Source organism: Podarcis filfolensis (assembly GCF_964270895.1).
Source record: "Podarcis filfolensis genome assembly, chromosome: 18".
NCBI lineage: Eukaryota > Metazoa > Chordata > Lepidosauria > Squamata > Lacertidae > Podarcis > Podarcis filfolensis.
Genome location: NC_139622.1, coordinates 13,099,610 through 13,118,316, shown reverse-complemented (window position 1 = coordinate 13,118,316; position 18,707 = coordinate 13,099,610). Strand labels below are relative to the sequence as shown.

Genomic DNA, 18,707 nt, shown 5'->3' with positions numbered 1-18,707 from the left:
AGGCAAAGCCACTGACGTTACAGCTGTTCCCTTTAAAAACAGACTAAGATTGTAGTCCCATCTGCCTCTGCTCCAACGTAAATCGGAGCCAGGACAGATAATATCAGTTTGGGGCATCTAAAACTATGAAAATGGGCTTACAGATCTTGAGTTTCTGACACTGCTCAACCGCATACTCAATCAAATGTGGATGCCAAACAAATGGACTTTCTGGTTAACCCTGAAGCCTGTCTCTTTCTCTAGAACACGTCTGATGGGCGTTTGCGCTGCCTCCCTTGGTTCTCCTGGCCTGATGCGTTTTGGGGCTTGACTCGTCCTGGAGTATTGCAGTTGCTCTGGCCATTTCTCCGGCTCATCCTTGAAACAGCCTGGAGAGATCTCCTGTAAGTCCCACTTCCTCTGGCAGTAGTAATGACCACACGGAGTCACTGTTTATTTTCCTATTGAAGTCTATTCCAGTATTGGCCACACGAGGTCGCTGTTTATTTTCCTATTGAAGTCTATTCCGGTAATGGCCACACGAGGTCACTGATTATTTTCCTATTGAAGTCTATTCCGGTATTGGCCACACGGGGTCACTGTTTATTTTCCTATTGAGGTCTATTACAGTATTGGCCACACGGGGTCGCTGTTTATTTTCCTATTGAAGTCTATTCCAGTATTGGCCACACGGGGTCGCTGTTTATTTTCCTATTGAAGTCTATTCCAGTATTGGCCACACGGGGTCGCTGTTTATTTTCCTATTGAAGTCTATTCCAATAATGGCCACACGGGGTCGCTGTTTATTTTCCTATTGAAGTGTATTCCAGTAATGGCCACACGAGGTCGCTGTTTATTTTCCTATTGAGGTCTATTCCAGTAATGGCCACACGAGGGCACTGTTTATTTTCCTATTGAGGTCTATTCCAGTAATGGCCACACGAGGTCGCTGTTTATTTTCCTATTGAGGTCTATTCCAGTAATGGCCACACGAGGGCACTGTTTATTTTCCTATTGAGGTCTATTCCAGTAATGGCCACACGAGGGCACTGTTTATTTTCCTATTGAAGTCTATTCCAATAATGGCCACACAGGATCGCAGTTTATTTTCCTATTGAGGTCTATTCCAGAAATGGCCACACGAGGTCGCTGTTTATTTTCCTATTGAAGTCTATTCCAGTATTGGCCACACGAGGGCACTGTTCATTTTCCTATCGATGTCTATTCCAGTAATGGCCACACGAGGGCACTGTTCATTTTCCTATCGATGTCTATTCCAGTATTGGCCACACGAGGGCACTGTTCATTTTCCTATCGATGTCTATTCCAGTAATGGCCACACGAGGGCACTGTTCATTTTCCTATCGATGTCTTTTCCAGTAATGGCCACACGAGGGCACTGTTCATTTTCCTATCGATGTCTTTTCCAGTAATGGCCACAGCCTTAGGCGTATAGTATTTTTATTTATTGGAATTGGGTCGGGGAAGCTCCCCTTGGCTACAGCAACACCAGAGTAACTGGCTGTGATGATGTGATGATGACCCCTCTTTCCCTTCTTGTGAAAATAATTGACATTATTGATATTTCTTAGGTCTGAATTCCTGCTCTGAAAAGGAGGAGGAGGAGGAAGCTTCGCCTGATGAAGGGAGAAGAGGAGGTAGAGGAAAAGTCAGCTGCAGGCATGAAGGTAAAAGGGAAAAAATAGAAATTGACATCTAACACTTAAGAACATTTATAAAGAACCCCAGTCCTGATATATCACACCGACCCCCCTAACCAGCACAGTACAGTACAGTAAAAATACAGTAAAGTGTTGTTATTTATTTGATTGGGGTAGGGCAAAACCTTCTGGCTTCCCCCATGTTGGTGAGGTCTCCTTTTTTCTTTTCTAAGGGTGACGTAACAATTTGTTGAAAACTTAATTTCTTCAGATCAACCAGGTAATTGATTCTTCCACCTATGGATTTATCCACATAATCCAAGCGGAGATTAATTAGCATCCCAAAGTGGTACACTTGCACGTTACATCTTGAGATAAATTTGTTTGAAGAGGCCTAAATTTAAAAAGAGAATTAATTTGCAAGCAAATACTTGAATGCCCAGTGAATTAGAGAGGCAGAGCTGGCTGGTTTGTCTAATGGAGCATCCCAAAACCCAGTTTGGGTCTAGAAGACCCCAGCCTTAAGGGCAACCCTCCATTGCTTTCTGTTTGATTTTTTGAGCAGATACTCTGAACTGAACACCACAAGAAGAAATGGGGACCAGCCCCTGCTGTAGTGGCCAGCACTAGAAGCCATTTGAGTAATTCAGATCAATAAAGTAGGAGTAGTTAATATTTACAAACCAACAACTTCACCCCAGTTTGGGACACTTGCGGCAGAGAGGCCGCAAGAAAAGCCCTTTCGACATTGATGAGCCTTCAGAGTAGGCGCATGGTTTTCCCTTTGCCTGGAGGTATAAATGTTGTCAGCAGATGTGCAGTCACCCCGAGAACTTCAGGCCGCAAAAGGGGATGGCAAGGGGGGCTTCATGGCGGAACTGAACTGGCAGCTGCAGGAGAAGGGTGGATCCCTCAGTGGATCCCTAAAGATCCTTCCAAGGGCCATTGAAGAGGGCAGCGTCCAGCTGTGCTGGGGACACAAAGGTGGTGAGGTTGCCAATTCCTGCCTGGTAGCAGGTTGGGCTGGATGACCCTTGGGGTCCCTTCCCGATATATAAAGAAGAAAGGGAAAGAGCCTTCCTTGAAGGGAGGTGTGGTTGTCGGGAGGCAGAGGGGCTCAAGGCCAGCTGACCAGCCCCAGCAGGATCGTCTCCTTCCAGCCGTCCCGCTGCCCCATCTGCCTCTGCTCCGACGTAAATCAGAGCCAGGGCGCAGGCTATCAGTCTGGGGCATCTAAAACTATGAAAATGGGCCTATATATCTTGAGTTTCTGACACTGCTCAACCGCATACTCAATCAAATGCGGATGCCAAACAAATGAACTTTGTGGTTAACCCTGAAGCCTGTCTCTTTCTCTAGAAGGCGTCTGCTGGGCGTTTGCGCTGCCTCCCTTGGTTCTCTCGGCCTGATGCGTTTTGGGCTTGGCTGGTCCTGGAGGATTGCAGTTGCTCTGGCCCTTTCTCCGGATCATCTTTCAAACAGCCTGGAGAGATCTCCTGTAAGTCCCACTTCCTCTTGCCGTATTACCGGTAATTGCCACACGAGGGCACTGTTTATTTTCCTATTGAGTCTATTCCAGTAATGGCCACACGGGGTCACTGTTTATTTTCCAATAGATGTCTTTTCCAGCCTACTAAATCTAAGACAAATATATTGGGAACAGGGAGAAAGACCCCTGAAATGCAGAGATGGGACCCCCAGAGGCATCTAGTCTGACCCCTGAAATGCAGAGATGGGACCCCAGAGGCGTCCAGTCCCCCACAAACCGGGGACTAAGGCGGATCTCTTCCTCCGCCCCGGGATCAGGCTGTTCCCCCGTCTCCGTCCCCAACTCCCTGAGCTCTATTCGTGCACAGACACCCCGACACACCATTTTGGGGGGCAGAAATCCCATTTTATTTCATGGAAGACAACAGGAGCGGCTCTGGAAAGAACACCGTGCTTTTCTCCTTGGTTTCGTATCATCCGCCTTCGGTGCCCATTCCGAAAGGGATCCAAGGGTCATCCAGCCCAACCCGCCAGCAAGGCGGAGAAAGGGGCCAGTCTGTTGTCACGCCGACGGGCAGCTCCACGATCCGGACCTGGTCCTGCAAATGCAAAGCGGGTAGTTCAGAGCCAGGCTGCCTCTGGGGCTGGGGGTGGGACGGGGAGTCCCGGGTGCAAGGGCCTCCGCTCTCGAAAGGCAACCTTGCTGAAGCCCTCGAACTGGGGCGCCTCTGTTCGTATGCGCCTGTGTGTCTCTCAAACCCCGGATCCCCCAAGCATTGGACCTTCCATCCCCTTCACCATCCTCCGGCCGCGTATGCTACGTTGTCCACCGCGATGGCGCCCGTGCCAGACCAATCGCCAGCGCCCGCTTCCAGCACCGCCTGCAAGACGGGGGTTCAAAGCAGCAGTTCCTCCTGCCAGGAAGGAATTTGAATCCAACACCTGCTGAATGTCTCACCCCAGAGGCGTTCCAAAGTGGCAGGGAGTCCCAAAGGGGAATTGGGAGTCTCTTTTTCGAACTGAAAAGCCCCACGTCTTGATAGGGCATCCAGTGGCAGGCAGTCCCAAAGGTGGACAAACACCATCCCATTTAAAGGAGTTGAATAGGATTCATAGAAGGAGGTGAATTATCATAGGAACACCAGTGGCAGGCAGTCCCAAAGGCACCAGACTTTCTGAGATGGCTTACCCGGAACTTGCCACTGCTGTCAAGAAGCCTCTCCTCCCGCCAGACCATGCGCTCCCCCTGCGGGCCGGACAGGAGCACCCGGAGGGAAAGGAAGGCAGAGTCAGGTGGGCAGGGGGTTCAGGTGTCGGAGGCTTCGCTAGAATTCCCTTCCCGCAGCAGGGAGTTCCACCGACCCAAGCCAAACCCAACTCACCGCTTTCTCCCCGGAAAGCCATGCAGTAGCGGAAGCAGCCGGCGCCTTTAAGGGTCTTGTTGGCGAGGCAGGCGGCCTGGTGCCCGGCGCCCACCTGGATGGAGATAATCAGGAGAGAAGCCCGGTTTCTCGCACCCAGACCCGGCTCAGAGCAAACCGTTCTTGCGACGCTTCCTTCCGATCCCCTTGGCCCACCTTGCAGGGTCGTAAGCCTCCGGCCCCAAACGCATGAGGGTACCGCGTGCGAGACTCACCGTCGGTGCCCGGCCCAATCCCAGCTCCGTCAATTGCCATGGGGCTTCCTCCAGCCACAGGAGCCGGATTCCAAATCGCATGAGAAGCCAGAGCTGTCGATCCCCTGGCCCTCTTTTGCACCCGGAACCCTTTGGTCACGCGGCGCTACAACTCCCAAGACTTACCTCCAGGTCATCAGGCGCCACAGGACGGCACAGCCCCTCCATCGCCACCTGCGCCCGAGAGAGGGGGGTGCACATGCTGCCCCAAACTCAAACCCGGCACCGTTCCCCCAACCCGACGCCGTGACAATATAAAGAATAGGAAAAGATAATACAAAAATGATAATAAGAAATAGTATTTGTTCATTAATATTTGTTCATTGGTCTGTGAACCGCCCTGTATATAAAAATTTCATTCTTCTCATCTGAAAAGTCTCCGGCGACGCCACCCCTTCGAGGGCATCCCTCCCTCCGCTGAAATCCCTTGCTAGAGCTGAAGCTGCAGGTTCGAGTCCTGCCCTCTTCCGGGGCGAAAACTCCCTTTGGAAATCTAGGCCCGCCTGCCAGCTGGCTGAATGGACTTGCAGCGCTTGCCACCTTGGGAACTCCCTGCCACTGGAGACAAAGAAATCCCCTCGCCTCTGGAGATGGGGAAGTCTACTCCTTGGGAACTCCCTGCCACTTGATTCGCAGGCCAGCACCTTCTGGCATCCTGGGCCCTCCCAGCCTCTTGCTCGCCAACCCGCACCATCTGGGGAACTGCCTGCCACTTGCTGATCTGGGAAGAGGCAGGCGTTGGACGGTGTCCACAGAGTTTGGGGGGCAGAGACCAGCCTCGCTGAGGGGAAAGAACCTGTGGGGCAACTGGCTCAGGTCCCGGGTTTGAATTGGAGCCACGGCTCAGCTTGCCCTCGAAATCCACCCGCTTACCCCCTGAGACTTGCCCTCGAAGATCCATTGCAGAGAACAGCTCCCTCCTTTGGAACTCCCCGCCAATGGATAGTTTGGGGGGGCAGAAACGGGATCAAGGATGGATTTTTTACATTTGATTTCCAAAATGAGGTTTTGAGAAATTTCCAAAATGAGGTTTCTTGAGCCATCGAGAAATTCTTGGCAAACTGATAGGAATGGTTTAAGTCATTTGGTCGAGCCAATGTCTATATTTACTATGTATATTTACGTATATATTTATTATGTCTGTGTGTATATCTATATATATGTATAATATGTATATATATATATTATACTATACCCTCCCTTCCTCCCAGGCAGCTTTGAGAAATTTAGGATGGGGAAATCATTACAAAACTAGTTATGATTCTTCAAATTGAAGCATCCTCCTCGTCATCATCATTATTATTATTAATAGCACGCATTCCCAGCAAACCCAGACAGGGACTCCCGGCAGCTTATGGATCCAGGCACCCCCAACCTGCGGCCCTCCAGATGTTTTGGGACTACAACTCCCATGATCCCTAGCAAACAGGACCAGCAGTCAGGGATGATGGGAATTGTAGTCCAAAACATCTGGAGGGCTGCAGGTTGGGGGTGCCTGGATAAAATGACAGGATATATAATTATATAATAATAACAACAATAGTAATAATATTATAATATAATATATAATAATATCGATGGTCCATGGGGTCACGAAGAGTCGGACACGACTAAACGACTAAACAACAACGTCTATTCCAGTACTGGCCACAGGAGGGCACTGTTTATTTTCCTATCTATGTCTATTCCAGCACTGGCCACACAGGGTCACTTTATTTTCCTATCTATGTCTATTCCAGTACTGGCCACATGAGGGCACTGTTTATTTTCCTATCTATGTCTATTCCAGCACTGGCCACACAGGGTCACTTTATTTTCCTATCTATGTCTATTCCAGTACTGGCCACATGAGGGCACTGTTTATTTTCCTATCTATGTCTATTCCAGCACTGGCCACACAGGGTCACTTTATTTTCCTATCTATGTCTATTCCAGTACTGGCCACATGAGGGCACTGTTTATTTTCCTATCTATGTCTATTCCAGCACTGGCCACACAGGGTCACTTTATTTTCCTATCTATGTCTATTCCAGTACTGGCCACATGAGGGCACTGTTTATTTTCCTATCTATGTCTATTCCAGCACTGGCCACACAGGGTCACTTTATTTTCCTATCTATGTCTATTCCAGTACTGGCCACATGAGGGCACTGTTTATTTTCCTATCTATGTCTATTCCAGCACTGGCCACACAGGGTCACTTTATTTTCCTATCTATGTCTATTCCAGTACTGGCCACATGAGGGCACTGTTTATTTTCCTATCTATGTCTATTCCAGCACTGGCCACACAGGGTCACTTTATTTTCCTATCTATGTCTATTCCAGTACTGGCCACATGAGGGCACTGTTTATTTTCCTATCTATGTCTATTCCAGCACTGGCCACACAGGGTCACTTTATTTTCCTATCTATGTCTATTCCAGTACTGGCCACATGAGGGCACTGTTTATTTTCCTATCTATGTCTATTCCAGCACTGGCCACACAGGGTCACTTTATTTTCCTATCTATGTCTATTCCAGTACTGGCCACATGAGGGCACTGTTTATTTTCCTATCTATGTTATTCCAGCACTGGCCACACAGGGTCACTTTATTTTCCTATCTATGTCTATTCCAGTACTGGCCACATGAGGGCACTGTTTATTTTCCTATCTATGTCTATTCCAGCACTGGCCACACAGGGTCACTTTATTTTCCTATCTATGTCTATTCCAGTACTGGCCACATGAGGGCACTGTTTATTTTCCTATCTATGTCTATTCCAGCACTGGCCACACAGGGTCACTTTATTTTCCTATCTATGTCTATTCCAGTACTGGCCACATGAGGGCACTGTTTATTTTCCTATTTATGTCTTTTCCAGTAATGGCCACACGGGGTCACTGTTTATTTTCCTGTCTATGTCTATGTCTAACCCTATATCTATGTCTAACCCTAACCAGGCCCCTCAGGTACTGTTGGGACACCTCCCAGAAGGGATTTTTTTTGGGGGGTCCCTCCAGCCTTCCTTCTCCGCAGGGACCACAGGAGGTATCTAGTCTGACCCCTGAAATGCAGAGAGGGAACCCCAGAGGCATCTAGTCTGACCCCTAAAATGCAGAAATCTAGTCTAGGCCCCGCTGCCCTCAACCAACATGGCACCGCCGCTGCCTCTTCTGCCCTTTCTTTCCCCTCCCTCTTTCCAGTCCCCTTGCCCTTGTCCAAAATGGCCGCCCTAGCAACTCCCTCGCTCAATCCAATCTTGGCGACGATAGGTGGGCCGTTGGGCCAATCCCAGGTCGGGCGGTGGGCGGGGCCAGCCGTTTCCCGCTTTTTCTTCTCCCAGCTCTTTCTCAGCTGCTTCTCCTCAGCTGTTTCCCGCGCCCTTTGGACGCCTTTTTCATCCTGGGAAACAACAATAAATTATTATTAGCATTACTTTTTAAATCATTATTATTATTATTATTATTATTATTAGAAAAGGAGGCAAAGTTTGTAATATAGTATGTTTTGTCGCGTTTTTAATATTCTGTGGGGAGCGGTTGGGAAAGGAGAATAAATGAGGATTATCCTTCATTTTTCAATTCCTATCATTATTATTATAATGGTTATTCTGATAAAAGGGTGAGGGAAGTTTGTCGCATATGATGTTTTATCATTTTTTAAATATTCTGTTGGTGGCTGGGAAAAAGCAGTACATTATTATTATCATTAAATGTTAAATTATTATTATAATTATTATAAACCTCACCCACCCAAGTGGGACATGGCCTTAACAGCATAGTATTTTTATTTATTCGAACTGTATCTTGGAAACTGTATCTGAAACAATGTATTTGTTGCGGAAATGACAGACGACATGTTACAAATCTGAATGTATCCTTTCCACTTGACAGCTGTAAGAATATCAAATCCCCTCCTTTGCCACTTTCCTCCATTCCAAAGCTCTTTTCCCCTCAAAAAGGGACTCCAGGAAGGGATTGTTGGCCAAGGAAACTGTTATTATTATTACTATTATTATTATTATTATTATTATTATCCCATCCCCAAACTTGCCCACAATTATAATTATTCTTATAAAAGGGTTAGGGAAGTTTGCAGTATATGATATTTTCTCGTTTTTTAAAAATATGCTGTTGGTGGCTAGGAAATTGCAATAAATTATGATGATCCTTAAATGTTAAATTATTATTATTATTATTATTATTATTAATCACACCCACCCAAGTGGGACATGGCCTCTTCCCTCCTAAGCCTTCACAGTATAGTATTTTTATTTATTGGAATTGGGAGAAGCAACTTCCAGAGGAACTGGCTGTGCTAATAATAATAATAATAATAATAATAATAATTTATTCTTTATATAAAATAAAGTTCAGATCTCCCTTGCTTTCCCCCTCAGGCCACCTTGAACGTCTTGAAAACTGTACCTGAAAGGTGTATTGAAATGTATGGAAAATGTATTTAATGTATTGAAAACTGTATCTAAACAGTGTATTGTTCCGATGAATCTCTGCTTTAAGCGGTGGTTTTGTAACCAGCTAATTCCTCCAGATCCCAGTTCCTCCACTAATTATAACTATAATTATAAAATTATAATTATAAAATTATTATTATTATTATTATTATGAAATGAACCCTTGTGGTTTCTTCGCAGATTCCTGCCTTGCAGCGGGTGGGACTGGATGACCCTTGGGGTCCCTTCCAGCTAAATGCACAATAATAATAATAATAATAATAATAATAATAATAATAATAAAAAATTATATGATTCTTGGGAAAGGGCTTCAGAAAGAAGAAACAGGGGGAAAAGCACATTTCTTCCAGTTCGTCGTCTGCTGGCTTCTTTCCCACTTGATTCTTTCTCCCACTGCAATCTGGGCTGGACATATTCTAGGTCTGCTTGGATGGGGACCCCTCTTTCTCTTCTTGCGAAAATAATGGACATTATTGATATTTCTTAGGTCTGAATTCCTGCTCTGAAAAGGAGGAGGAGGAGAAGGAAGCTTCGCCAGACGAAGGGAGAAGAGGAGGTGGAGGAAAAGTCATGAAGGTAAAAGGGGGAAAAATAGAAATAGAAATTAACATATAACACTCAAGAACCTTTTTAAACAACCCCACTCCTGATATATCACACCGACCCCCCAAACAGTACAGTAAAAATACAGTAAAGTGTGTGTGTGTGTGTGTGTATTTATATTTATATATATATATATATATATATATATATATATATATATGTATGTATGTATGTTATATATATATATAAAGAAGAAAGGGAAAGAGGATGCCCCATCTGCCTCTGCTCCGACGTAAATCAGAGCCAGGGCACACAATATCAGTTTGGGGCATCTAAAACTATGAAAATGGGCTTCTACATCTTGAGTTTCTGACACTGCTCAACCGCATACTTCATCAAATGTGGATGCCAGACAAATGAACTGAAGCCTGTCTCTTTCTCTAGAAGGCGTCTGCTGGGCGTTTGCGCTGCCTTGCTTGGTTCTCTCGGCCTGATGCGTTTTGGGCTTGGCTGGTCCTGGAGGATTGCAGTTGCTCTGGCCCTTTCTCCGGATCATCTTCCCAACAGCCTGGAGAGATCTCCTGTAAGTCCCACTTCCTCTTGCATCCTAATGTGCTCCTTTGTGGTTTACATCCCTCAAGGGTGGTGTAGTAATGTCAGGAGGTGTAATCCCACCACGCTGACACCATGTAGTAATGTTCCTGCCCCTCGCCCCTCCCTCACCTGTCCTACAACCCAGCGGGACCAGGCTTAGAGGAACGGGGGTGTGGAACATACACTTTTTACAGGACAAAACACATCAAAAGGGGTAGTTGCTGCCACCACTCCCTTGTACCCGGGGATAGCCAGAAGATTAACCCAAGGGAGAAGTTACAGATAGGTAGCCGTGTTGGTCTGCCATAGTCAAAACAAAAAAAATTTTTTTTCCTTCCAGTAGCACCTTAAAGACCAACTAAGAACTAACTTAGTTGGTCTTTAAGGTGCTACTCCAAGGGAGAAGGTTATTCTTCCTAGTTACCGGCTGCCCCACCCTGCAAGTTGCTTCCAGAAAATGCAGGCAAAAATTCAACAGGTTCAGTAGGCGGCTAAATGGTCAGACTCTGGATTCAGACTTTCCCCCCAGAATGGCACACAGAACAAATCGGAAATCCTCTTTTTAAAATTTATTTAAAAAACAAGATTAAACCTACTTAAAAGCAGGCCATCTCTTATAACGTTTCAGACGGAGAAAATAAGAATATTTAGCTAGTATTGCTAGCTAAATGTACTTACAACACAAGAACAATAGCAAAGGTTGGAGTAGCTCAAAGGTCCCCGCATCTCAAAGACAGTAGAAATCTTCATCCCAAGATGAAGAAATCTATTTAATGCTGTCTTGTTTTTAACACTTGATGGGAAGCCGCCAAGAGTGGCTGGGGAAACTCAGCCAGACGGGTGGGGTAGAAAGAATAAATTATTATTATTATTATTATTATTATTATTATTATTATTATTATTAATATATCACAAAGACACGCTACAAATGTAGCATGATGGCAACTGACAGAAGGGCGGATCGCGCCCACAAACTCCTTTCCTTTCTCAAACCCCACGTGGAATCGGACCTCAAATCCAATCCAAATTCTGGATTAATTTTCAATTCCCCAATGGTCAGCTAGTTGGGCAATATCTCAGCTTGGGACAGCTGAGGCTTGTTTGTTCTCAAGACCTTGGATCAAAGATTCCCTCCCTAAATTTCTCAGAGACACACCAGTTCCCTTTCTCCTGGAAGGAGGCTTGATCACCCTTGTTGCTTAAAAACCAGGTGTTAAATTACTATTAATCAACTAGAGGTTTTTCCTTCCTGCAGATGCCTGAGATAAGCATTCACCCTCCCAGAGACAGCTAGTCTCCAGCTTAAAGTAACAAGGACACGTTTCCCCTCAATCCCTTGGCCTTTCCTCTTCCCACAGTGCTTTTCTTCACTTGACCAAAGTGAAGAGATTGAAATTTCCGAACTTCGCTGCACCCCTCCCCAAGGTTGGATGCAAGTTGACACTCCTGACAGCTCAAAATCTTGTTTTTCCGAATTCAAAACTGCATATTGGCTCCCAATAATCTCTATTTTGGTTGGTAGCCTCAACTGTGGCTAGAACCAGATTTTAATTTCAATACAGGGACGTCCAACTCCCAAGGGACTGCGATCTGGCAGGGATCTACCGCTCTCACTGTCTATGCAACAGACAAATTCCCTCTCTGCATTGACAACAGACTCTGTTTCCTGCAGAGAGTTTGGAACCATTGGTGCTTATAAGCTGAGATATCAGGAGCTATAATATAAGTCTCTTTGCCTCTCCACAGGCCTATTAAAGTCTCAAATGTGCCAAATAGTGAAAAGAAACTTGTATTATTAAGTTCTCAAAGTCAGGAGGGGAAACGCATTCTTAGCTGGGTGTAGACTTGAGATTGCTTAGATGCAGAATCTTTTATTTCGATTTCTATTTTATTTTTATTTATTTTATTGTATAATGAAATGATTTTAGAATGTTATATTATTTTCTTGTTCTTAGCCGCCCTGAGCCCGGCTTCGGCTGGGGAGGGCAGGATATAAATAAAATTTATTATTATTATTATTGGTAGGAAGTCATTTCGGCACAATCGAAGTAGCTCCGTCGTTGAAGTTCATATCTGTGAAGTTTGCATCTTGAAGAATGAGTATCTGGACAAGACGATCCTCTGGTATATTGCTGCTTTTCCCTCTGAACAGGGAGCATTGTGTGAAGTCCTATTGGAAGTGCTAGATGTGTGTGTGTGTGTGTGTGTGTGTGCGCGCGCGCGCGTGTGTATGTACTGCATAATATATGTGTGTGTGTATATATATATATATGTGTGTGTGTGTGTACTGTATATATATGTGTGTGTATATGTGTGTGTGCGCGCGCACATGTGCGTGCGTGTATGTACTGCATAATGTGTGTGTGTGTGTGTACTGTATATATGTGTGTATATATATAAACATAAAGACACACACGTATATTTGTGTGTGTGTGTGTGTGTGTGTGTATGTACTGTTTATATAGGTGTGTTTGTACTATGTATATATGTGTGTGTGTACTGTGTATATATATATATGTGTGTGTGTACTGTGTGTGTGTATGTTTCTACTGTGTGTGTGTGTGTGTGTGTGTACTGTATATATATGTGTGTTTATGTGTATGTACTGTAGATGTGTGTGTGTGTGTATGCACTGTACATGTGTCTATATATAAACATAAACACACACACACACGTATATTTATATATGTTTGTATGTATGTGTGCGTGTGTGTGTATATACCGTAGATAGAAAGAACAGACAAAGGCTGTATTTTCTTGTTTTTTCTTCCCAGATGGGACCCCAAGAGGCATCAAGCATTCTTCCCAGATCGGCTGTTCTACATCTGGCACAACTGGAATGCCCAAGGCTGCCATTGTGGCGCAGAGCAGGTAAGGAGCGTCAGTGTGACTGTCCTGGCAACTCTGTATAGTTTTTAATTTGTGATGATTATTTTTTAATATGTACACAAATATCCAGAAGCACTACTGCCAGAGACTCGTCTTTACAGCTGTCTTCTTTTTTATATCTTTATATATGATAATAATATTATAATATATAATATTATATATAATATAATATATAATATAATAATAATTATATGATCATAAAATAATAAATAATATATGATAATAACAAAATAATAAAATAAATGATCTTTATTATTTTTTCAGTTACATACTGTACATACACATAATATATTACACTTTACATTTACACTTGCTCTTGAGAGCTGACTTTCCTCTTTCCGGTTTCTTTGTCCCTCTAACTTTTCGCATTGTCTTTATCTATTTTTCTTCTTCCATTCTTCTTTTCTAGAGCAGTCCCTTTCCCAGAGGCATCTTTTCTAGAGCATTCTTTCCCAGAATACAGTGGTGCCTCGCAAGACGAAATTAATTCGTTCCGCAAGTTTTTTCTTCTTGCGAGTTTTTCGTCTTGCGAAGCACGGTTTCCCATAGGAATGCATTGAAAATCAATTAATGCGTTCCTATGGAGACCGCCTTCAGACCAGGTCCGGGAACAGTCTGTCCCCGGACCTCTTCTGAAGGCTGGCGGGGAGAGAAGGACTTTTCTCCCCACCACCAGCCTTCAGAACAGCCTTCTGAATGTTGGCGGTGGGGAGGAAAAACCCTCCTCCCACCGCAAGCCCCGGGAACAGAGGAGAAGCGCTGTGCGCCTTCCCCTCTCTTCCCGGACCTGTCCTGAAGGCTTGCGGTGAAAGGAGGGCTTTCCTCCTCCCACCGCAAGCCCCGGGAACAGAGGAGAAGCGCTGCGCGCCTTCCCCTCTCTTCCCGGACCTGTCCTGAAGGCTTGCGGTGAAAGGAGGGCTTTCCTCCTCCCACCGCAAGCCCCGGGAACAGAGGAGAAGCGCTGCGCGCCTTCCCCTCTGTTCCCGGACCTGTCCTGAAGGCTTGCGGTGGGAGGAGGGCTTTCCTCCTCCCACCGCAAGCCCCGGGAACAGAGGAGAAGCGCTGCGCGCCTTCCCCTCTGTTCCCGGACCTGTCCTGAAGGCTTGCGGTGAGAGGAGGGCTTTCCTCCTCCCACCGCAAGCCCCGGGAACAGAGGAGAAGCGCTGCGCGCCTTCCCCTCTGTTCCCGGACCTGTCCTGAAGGCTTGCGGTGAGAGGAGGGCTTTCCTCCCCACCGCCAACATTCAGAATGCTGTTCTGAATGTTGGCGGTGGGGAGGAAAAACCCTCCTCCCACCGCAAGCCCCGGGAACAGAGGAGAAGCGCTGCGCGCCTTCCCCTCTGTTCCCGGACCTGTCCTGAAGGCTTGCGGTGAAAGGAGGGCTTTCCTCCTCCCACCGCAAGCCCCGGGAACAGAGGAGAAGCGCTGCGCGCCTTCCCCTCTGTTCCCGGACCTGTCCTGAAGGCTTGCGGTGAGAGGAGGGCTTTCCTCCTCCCACCGCAAGCCCCGGGAACAGAGGAGAAGCGCTGCGCGCCTTCCCCTCTGTTCCCGGACCTGTCCTGAAGGCTTGCGGTGAGAGGAGGGCTTTCCTCCCCACCGCCAACATTCAGAATGCTGTTCTGAATGTTGGCGGTGGGGAGGAAAAACCCTCCTCCCACCGCAAGCCCCGGGAACAGAGGAGAAGCGCTGCGCGCCTTCCCCTCTGTTCCCGGACCTGTCCTGAAGGCTTGCGGTGAAAGGAGGGCTTTTCTCCTCCCACCGCAAGCCCCGGGAACAGAGGAGAAGCGCTGTGCGCCTTCCCCTCTGTTCCCGGACCTGTCCTGAAGGCTTGCGGTGAGAGGAGGGCTTTCCTCCCCACCGCCAACATTCAGAATGCTGTTCTGAATGTTGGCGGTGGGGAGGAAAAACCCTCCTCCCACCGCAAGCCCCGGGAACAGAGGAGAAGCGCTGCGCGCCTTCCCCTCTGTTCCCGGACCTGTCCTGAAGGCTTGCGGTGAAAGGAGGGCTTTCCTCCTCCCACCGCAAGCCCCGGGAACAGAGGAGAAGCGCTGTGCGCCTTCCCCTCTGTTCCCGGACCTGTCCTGAAGGCTTGCGGTGAGAGGAGGGCTTTCCTCCCCACCGCCAACATTCAGAATGCTGTTCTGAATGTTGGCGGTGGGGAGGAAAAACCCTCCTCCCACCGCAAGCCCCGGGAACAGAGGAGAAGCGCTGCGCGCCTTCCCCTCTGTTCCCGGACCTGTCCTGAAGGCTTGCGGTGAAAGGAGGGCTTTCCTCCTCCCACCGCAAGCCCCGGGAACAGAGGAGAAGCGCTGCGCGCCTTCCCCTCTGTTCCCGGACCTGTCCTGAAGGCTTGCGGTGAGAGGAGGGCTTTCCTCCTCCCACCGCAAGCCCCGGGAACAGAGGAGAAGCGCTGCGCGCCTTCCCCTCTGTTCCCGGACCTGTCCTGAAGGCTTGCGGTGAGAGGAGGGCTTTCCTCCCCACCGCCAACATTCAGAATGCTGTTCTGAATGTTGGCGGTGGGGAGGAAAAACCCTCCTCCCACCGCAAGCCCCGGGAACAGAGGAGAAGCGCTGCGCGCCTTCCCCTCTGTTCCCGGACCTGTCCTGAAGGCTTGCGGTGAAAGGAGGGCTTTTCTCCTCCCACCGCAAGCCCCGGGAACAGAGGAGAAGCGCTGTGCGCCTTCCCCTCTGTTCCCGGACCTGTCCTGAAGGCTTGCGGTGAGAGGAGGGCTTTCCTCCCCACCGCCAACATTCAGAATGCTGTTCTGAATGTTGGCGGTGGGGAGGAAAAACCCTCCTCCCACCGCAAGCCCCGGGAACAGAGGAGAAGCGCTGCGCGCCTTCCCCTCTGTTCCCGGACCTGTCCTGAAGGCTTGCGGTGAAAGGAGGGCTTTCCTCCTCCCACCGCAAGCCCCGGGAACAGAGGAGAAGCGCTGTGCGCCTTCCCCTCTGTTCCCGGACCTGTCCTGAAGGCTTGCGGTGAGAGGAGGGCTTTCCTCCCCACCGCCAACATTCAGAATGCTGTTCTGAATGTTGGCGGTGGGGAGGAAAAACCCTCCTCCCACCGCAAGCCCCGGGAACAGAGGAGAAGCGCTGCGCGCCTTCCCCTCTGTTCCCGGACCTGTCCTGAAGGCTTGCGGTGGGAGGAGGGCTTTCCTCCTCCCACCGCAAGCCCCGGGAACAGAGGAGAAGCGCTGCGCGCCTTCCCCTCTGTTCCCGGACCTGTCCTAAAGGCTTGCGGTGGGAGGAGGGCTTTCCTCCCCCCGCCAACATTCAGAATGCTGTTCTGAATGTTGGCGGTGGGGAGGAAAAACCCTCCTCCCACCGCAAGCCCCGGGAACAGAGGAGAAGCGCTGCGCGCCTTCCCCTCTGTTCCCGGACCTGTCCTGAAGGCTTGCGGTGGGAGGAGGGCTTTCCTCCTCCCACCGCAAGCCCCGGGAACAGAGGAGAAGCGCTGCGCGCCTTCCCCTCTGTTCCCGGACCTGTCCTGAAGGCTTGCGGTGAAAGGAGGGCTTTTCTCCTCCCACCGCAAGCCCCGGGAACAGAGGAGAAGCGCTGCGCGCCTTCCCCTCTGTTCCCGGACCTGTCCTGAAGGCTTGCGGTGAGAGGAGGGCTTTCCTCCCCACCGCCAACATTCAGAATGCTGTTCTGAATGTTGGCGGTGGGGAGGAAAAACCCTCCTCCCACCGCAAGCCCCGGGAACAGAGGAGAAGCGCTGCGCGCCTTCCCCTCTGTTCCCGGACCTGTCCTAAAGGCTTGCGGTGGGAGGAGGGCTTTCCTCCTCCCACCGCAAGCCCCGGGAACAGAGGAGAAGCGCTGCGCGCCTTCCCCTCTGTTCCCGGACCTGTCCTGAAGGCTTGCGGTGAAAGGAGGGCTTTTCTCCTCCCACCGCAAGCCCCGGGAACAGAGGGGAAGCGCTGCGCGCCTTCCCCTCTGTTCCCGGACCTGTCCTGAAGGCTTGCGGTGAGAGGAGGGCTTTCCTCCCCACCGCCAACATTCAGAATGCTGTTCTGAATGTTGGCGGTGGGGAGGAAAAACCCTCCTCCCACCGCAAGCCCCGGGAACAGAGGAGAAGCGCTGCGCGCCTTCCCCTCTGTTCCCGGACCTGTCCTGAAGGCTTGCGGTGGGAGGAGGGCTTTCCTCCTCCCACCGCAAGCCCCGGGAACAGAGGAGAAGCGCTGCGCGCCTTCCCCTCTGTTCCCGGACCTGTCCTGAAGGCTTGCGGTGGGAGGAGGGCTTTCCTCCCCCCGCCAACATTCAGAATGCTGTTCTGAATGTTGGCGGTGGGGAGGAAAAACCCTCCTCCCACCGCAAGCCCCGGGAACAGAGGAGAAGCGCTGCGCGCCTTCCCCTCTGTTCCCGGACCTGTCCTGAAGGCTTGCGGTGAAAGGAGGGCTTTCCTCCTCCCACCGCAAGCCCCGGGAACAGAGGAGAAGCGCTGCGCGCCTTCCCCTCTGTTCCCGGACCTGTCCTGAAGGCTTGCGGTGAAAGGAGGGCTTTTCTCCTCCCACCGCAAGCCCCGGGAACAGAGGAGAAGCGCTGCGCGCCTTCCCCTCTGTTCCCGGACCTGTCCTAAAGGCTTGCGGTGAGAGGAGGGCTTTCCTCCCCACCGCCAACATTCAGAATGCTGTTCTGAATGTTGGCGGTGGGGAGGAAAAACCCTCCTCCCACCGCAAGCCCCGGGAACAGAGGAGAAGCGCTGCGCGCCTTCCCCTCTGTTCCCGGACCTGTCCTGAAGGCTTGCGGTGAGAGGAGGGCTTTCCTCCTCCCACCGCAAGCCCCGGGAACAGAGGAGAAGCGCTGCGCGCCTTCCCCTCTGTTCCCGGACCTGTCCTGAAGGCTTGCGGTGGGAGGAGGGCTTTCCTCCTCCCACCGCAAGCCCCGGGAACAGAGGAGAAGCGCTGCGCTGCCCTAACAATGACCCAAACCCTAACCCCTAGACATAAAACAGCAGAATTAAAACTTCTGACCTTTGTCAAAGGTAAAGGGACCCCTGACCATTAGGTCCAGTCGTGGCCGTATTGGGAGACAAAGTCAACTTGAAGAATCAGTTCTTGATCAAGTCTCCCAATGCAACAGGGGAGAGGAAAAATCAACCCAGCACTTTCCTTGATGTGTCACACAAGACACTGCCAGCAGCAAGAGTGTCTGAACTGCGATTCGCTTTCTCATTTTCTAAGCCTCTCCGTGTTACCCAAGATATAGAGTCATACCTCCGCTTACGTATCCTTCTGGTTACATAAACTTTGGGATACCTAAGCGACAAACCCAGAAGTATATTTTTGCCGACCGCGCATTCGCGGAAGCAGTCTCTCCGGTTGCGAAAACCTCAGGATCCGACCGGAGCTCTGGAACGGATCCCGTCAGCAAGCGGAGGTACCACTGTATCTGGAATGGCGTCAAGTGCAGTTCTGGAAGAGG

The 18,707-nt window shown here is 49.2% G+C and overlaps 2 protein-coding genes across 3 annotated transcripts in view; one reads left to right on the top strand and one right to left on the bottom strand.

Annotated features, from left to right (window-relative positions):
* Positions 1–243: 243 nt before the first annotated feature.
* Positions 244–12,606, top strand: LOC310753233 (uncharacterized protein). Of its 2 annotated transcripts, XM_083594289.1 has the most exons (6): positions 244–383; positions 1,572–1,667; positions 3,000–3,138; positions 9,750–9,838; positions 10,250–10,388; positions 12,425–12,606. In XM_083594289.1, coding segments are annotated over exons 2-6 (417 nt in total). In that variant the 5' UTR covers positions 244–383; positions 1,572–1,619; the 3' UTR covers positions 12,427–12,606. The 2 variants fall into 2 exon arrangements, 1 of the variants encoding a protein (XP_083450415.1); XR_014543296.1 differs by lacking the exon at positions 3,000–3,138 and having other exon boundaries at positions 248–383.
* The window catches only part of LOC310753232 (uncharacterized protein), a 37,280-nt gene continuing 22,070 nt past the window's right edge, over positions 3,498–18,707 (bottom strand). The window contains exon 4 of the transcript XR_014543295.1: positions 3,498–3,727. The gene's annotated coding sequence lies outside the window, so the exon portion shown is untranslated. The remainder of the gene's footprint in view (positions 3,728–18,707) is intronic.